We start from the raw sequence: 5892 nt of genomic DNA on the forward strand, positions 1-5892 counted from the left end.
TATATATACAGTATATAAAAACATTATAAATATATATATAATTTATTTCTAAATAATGTTTAGAAAATAATTACTATTTTTTAACATATGTATTGTTTTTTTTTGTTTTGTTTCACAACAATTTTACATATAATATATATATATATATATATATAGAGTATTATAGTAATTAAATATTGTTTTTATTTTTATATGTTTTCATTTTATTTATATATATATTCTTTATGTATATTATAATTACTGTCAAAAAATACTGTATAAAAATATATACTAATAATAATAATAATAATAATTATATTGTAATATAACTTTGATTTTTTTAACGCCAATAATATTTATATTTTTTATTTTATTTTAGTATTTGATTTATATATATATATATATATTAATATTAAATGTGATATTAGTTTATTTATATATTTTTTTGCTAATATTTTATTTGATTTATTGTTTTATTTTTAATATTTCTATTTAATACATATTATACTACTATATATATATATTTATTTAAAAAATGTAACTAAAAAATCGATATATTAAACAAAATTATCTAAAATAAAATAAATACTTATTATTATTATTATAAAAATATCTTATTTTTTCTTTTAAATAATAAAGTAATTTATAAAATACATGTTATGTTAATAATGTGTTTATATATAAAAATATAATAAAAATATAATTATTATTATTATTAGATTTTTTTATATTTATATCATATATATATATATATTTGTTTGACTTTCTTAATAAAAATATTGATTATTATTATTATTATTATTATTAAACAAAAAAAATAATTTAATTTACTATAATATAAATAAATATTTATGAAAAATAGTCATTAAAATTATGAATAACTATTAATAATTTTTTTTTATAACAAATATTTCTAATTATATATAGTTTTGATATTATATTTATATATTACAAGTATTTAAGTTTTTTTTTAATATACTATTATATAATTGTATTTTCCAATTATATTATTCAGGTATACCTGTACTGTACTATACGGTGATTACCATTCAATTTATATATATATATATAAAAAGTATATTTATATCTTATATTATTATTATATAATATATTATATAAATCTCAATAAATGACATATTATTTTGTTGGCTTCAAAAAAAAATATTTTCAATACACTTACAGTATATATAAAGTACATACAGTATATAGAGATAGGGCTATCTAGAGATAGACAGCCTAATACATGCATACAATACAGTATATACAGAATATACTGTATATCTATTGATAAATCTTTTTACTATCTTTTATAAGAGAGAGAGAGAGAGAGAGAGAGAGAGAGAGAGAGAGAGAGATCATAAAGTATACATATATGCAGTCTATATATACTATATATATATATATATATATATATATATATATATATATATATAAAGCCAATGTAATGGATTGCTTAACATTATTGGCTCAACCTTTCTATTGATCCATAAGCTCTCTCTCTCTCTCTCTCTCTCTCTCTCTCTCTCTCTCTCTCTCTCTCTCTCTCTCTCTCTCTCACTCTCTCTCACTCACTCACTCACTCTTTGTGTTTTTTTTTGGTTCAGACATACTGTACTTCAAACACACACACACACTGTACTACCAGTTTGTATAAACCATACACAGATTGATAATAATAGTAATGGGAGAGTGAGAGTGAGTAAAGAGAGAGAGAGAGAGAGAGAGAGAGAGAGAGATAGAGTTAGTTTACAGTATAGTATAACAAATAGCGATTGTATGCTATATAGTGTACTACTAAATACTGTATATATATAGTACACTATATATATATATATATACAGTATATGTGTATATATATATATATATTTGTTAGGTATATCCATAAGAGACATGAGCGCACTGTTATATGGGTAACAACGGTCTCTCCCTAATGGATAGTGGGATAGAAAGAGAGAGAGACTGAAAGAGAAAGAGTGAGAGAGAGAGAGAGAGAGAGAGAGAGAGAGAGAGAGAGAGAGAGAGAGAGAGAGAGAGAGAGAGAGAGAGAGAGACTGAGAGAGAGAGTACACTCCAATCGATATAAAGTAGTAGTAGTAGTAGTGATGGCAGTAGTGATGCGATGCTCTCTCTCTCATATCAAACAGTTTTTAGTCTCTCTCTCTCTCTCTCTATCATACAGTGTGTGTGTATGTGCTCTGTATATGTGTTGTGTTTAATACATGTTTAGCATTGAATGGCACTTATAGTATAACATATATACAGTATATACCAAATATATATATATATATATATATTATAAAATCAAAATAAAAATGTAATGTTATTGTTTTTTTGGTGGTGGTATTATTTAGTAGTTCAATGGTGAACATCCTCACCCCCACATAAAAACCTACTGTCCCTTCAATGGTGGGTAACAATTGAATAATACTAATATACAGTATTATATTAAATATTAAATGATAATAATAACATTGCCATTGATTTATATATATATATGAGAATGTAATCTAATATAATAATAATTGTAATAATATATTGTCTCAAAAAAAATAATAAATAATATTATTATTAGTAACTAAATACTAAATATAAAAAGTCCTATTATTACTACTACTACTAAATAATATTATTAATTATAAATTAAAAACTATTATATAATAATAATACTATAAATAATTTTTAATTATTTTGTTTATGTGTGTGTGATTTGTGTGGATCAACCAAATTGATTATATATATACTATCTATTATATATATACTATATAAATATATATATATATATAATAATAATATGATATAACAATATTAAAATCAATTGATTGTGAAATATTATATATATATTATATTGATATTACAATGCAATAACATTAACAATAATAATAATAATAATATATTTGTGTGGGAAGTGTTGTTGTTGTGTATGTATATTAATATCAAGAATATATCAATATATATATAGATATAAGTTATAGATATATATATATATATATTAAACAACAATTATTTTTTTGATGTATGGATTAAAAACAACAATTGTCTGACAATTATGTGTTATTACTATTGACATCTAATATCCAGAAAAGGTATATAAAAAAAATTTATTTATATATTTATTAAAAAATACATATATATTATATAAAGTATTAATATGTAGTAATAGTAATAGCATTTAATAACTATTAATATTATATATCTTTAAAAAACAATAAATTAATTTATAATAATAATAATAATAATATTGAATATATTCTGTGACATCAATAATAAGATATTTATATATATATCAATATATATATAAATACGATATATAATATATATATATATATAAATATATAGAAAATGATTAAACAACACGAATATTGGCAACAGTTATACAATATTATTACAAATTATTATTATTATTATTATTGAATATAACGATAATAATAATTTTATTATTACTGATATATGTATTAATATTATATATATAATTAATAACATATATATATAAACCTTTTTTTAATATTTTATTTTATATACTATAGTATATTATAATCTGAATATAAAGATAATAATAATAATAATGTGAAGATAAATGATATAATAGTTTATCACAAAAAAATAAATAAATAAAACAAATGGTGTGAATCCCAAACATATAGTAATAGTAATAAAATTGATGACAAGTTATCACACAAACTATGGCTAACATCGACGACAACAATACTAACGATAACAACGAGAGGACAGTTAGCCATCATATATGTCATACAACTACTACTACTACTACTAGTAATAATCAAATTGATAACCAAATCATCTATACATCCATATTATGAGAAGCAATACTAACTATAATACTAACAATGCATTTACACATTGAACGTATTGGTAGGCCGTCGTCCTATTCGGACAGTAACATACTGTCCCTGTCATGGATGGGCAAAGTACCCGACGGTCTACTACAGGCCAACAACTCAAACAACAACAATAATAATAACAACAACAACAACAACGGGGTGTCCGCGACCTCAGCGGCAGCCGCTGATGATGACGGCTGGAAACTGAATCGCCAAAACTACTATCAGGACGGTTGGCTCGGGTCGGGCAATACCCGCGGTATTGTTGGCGTTACCTATACTACTAGCCGATCGCGTTTGTCGACCGCCGCTAAACCAACTACCACCGGGCCATCGGCAGCTGCAGCTGCAGCGGCCACGGCAACAGCTGCAGCGGCCGCCGCAGCAGCCACGGAACTACCGCCGCGTACCAACTATAACCTACGGGGGCATCGATCGGAGATAACTCTGGTCAAGTGGAATGAACCCTATCAGAAGTTGGCCACTTGCGACAGTACGGGTATCATATTTGTTTGGATCAAATACGAGGGTCGGTGGTCAATCGAGTTGATCAACGACCGCAATACACAGGTTACCGATTTTTCGTGGTCACACGACGGCCGTATGGCCTTGATATGCTATATGGACGGATTTGTATTGGTCGGATCGGTTAGTGGCCAACGTTACTGGTCGTCGATGCTCAATCTGGATAGTTGTACGATTAGTTGCGGTATTTGGTCGCCCGATGACCAGATGGTCATATTTGGTACATCAAGTGGCCATATACTCGGTAATTATTGATTATTATTATTATTATTATTATATTGATCTATTAGTTTAGTTTAGTTACCCGATTATCGGTAATTATTAGTATTACTATTGATTAGCTATCTATCTATTAGTTTAGTTTAATAGTTACCCGATTATCGGTAATTATTATTATTAATATTATTATCAATATTAATAAATATTTATTATATAACAAAAATATATTTAGTAATTATTATATAAATTTGTTTTATTAATATATTATTTAATAAATTATATATTTATTTATAGTATTATTATTATTATTATTATTATTAATAATCAATATATTTTCATGTTATATGATAATAATAATAATGAGTTTTTATTATATTGTAGTTTACAAACAAAAAAAATATAATAATTATTGATGAGTTATTATTAGAAATACTAATAATAGTATTAATATATTTATATAAAAAAAGTTATTAATGATAATAATAATAATAATAATAATAGACTATTAATAAACTTAACTGGTAGTCAATGATAAAAACAAAAATAGTATTTATATATATTTTTTTAATTTAATTATATCAACAAAATTATGAACTAAAAAAATTTCCTGTAATTTTTCTAAAAAATATATATTTTTATATGTCGTCTAAAATTTAAGTATCATATTATTTTGTTTATAACAAAAAATTATCATGGTTATTTTTTTGTGTAGCAATTAAAATTTATTAGTATATTAGTATATATATATGTTATATATGTATATGTATATATATGTTTGAATATAATACAACAACATTAAAGTACACCAAAAATAAAAATAAAATTTAAAAAAATTAGATTTTTTTGTCTAAAATTTTTTTTTAAATTGATATCATTGTCAATGCAATTGCTTATCAAAGCTAAAAATACAGTACAAAAAAAACTAAAAACTTTTAGCACACATATTATCGCATCTATTTAATCGCACAGTTAGTATATAATATATATATATATTGTTAGGGTATGTCATGTTATGTTAATTGATTTTTATGTCAAAACAAAAACAAAACAAAAAGTTTTTTAGTTTAATGTTTGCAAATAATTATCATTGAATTTAGTGTTGTTTTTCTTTATATACGTTAAACTTAATTAATGTGTTTTACTATATATTTGTTTGTTTTTTTGTTGTAAATATCAGTATTAATGTAATATACAGTATATTTATATATCCAAAAAAAATTTTTTTGTTGATTTAATAAATATTAATATAATTATAATTATTTTGTTGTCTTGTTGTTGTTGGATGTGTTTCAATGGTATGTGTGTGTAGTGATTGATAGAGAGAGAGGGT

General features: G+C 23.1%; 1 protein-coding gene across 1 annotated transcript in view; it reads left to right on the forward strand.

Moving 5' to 3' along the window:
* Nucleotides 1-3589: 3589 nt before the first annotated feature.
* The window catches only part of LOC128959042 (tubby-related protein 4-like), a 13693-nt gene continuing 11390 nt past the window's right edge, over nucleotides 3590-5892 (forward strand). Inside the window, exon 1 of the mRNA XM_054304984.1 lies at nucleotides 3590-4587. Within this exon, the coding sequence (XP_054160959.1) occupies nucleotides 3825-4587 (763 nt within the window). The 5' untranslated portion in view covers nucleotides 3590-3824. The remainder of the gene's footprint in view (nucleotides 4588-5892) is intronic.

Source organism: Oppia nitens, unplaced genomic scaffold (assembly GCF_028296485.1).
Source record: "Oppia nitens isolate AA-2021 unplaced genomic scaffold, nextdenovo-longstitch-racon4-pilon3 scaffold40_pilon_pilon_pilon, whole genome shotgun sequence".
Lineage (NCBI taxonomy): Eukaryota > Metazoa > Arthropoda > Arachnida > Sarcoptiformes > Oppiidae > Oppia > Oppia nitens.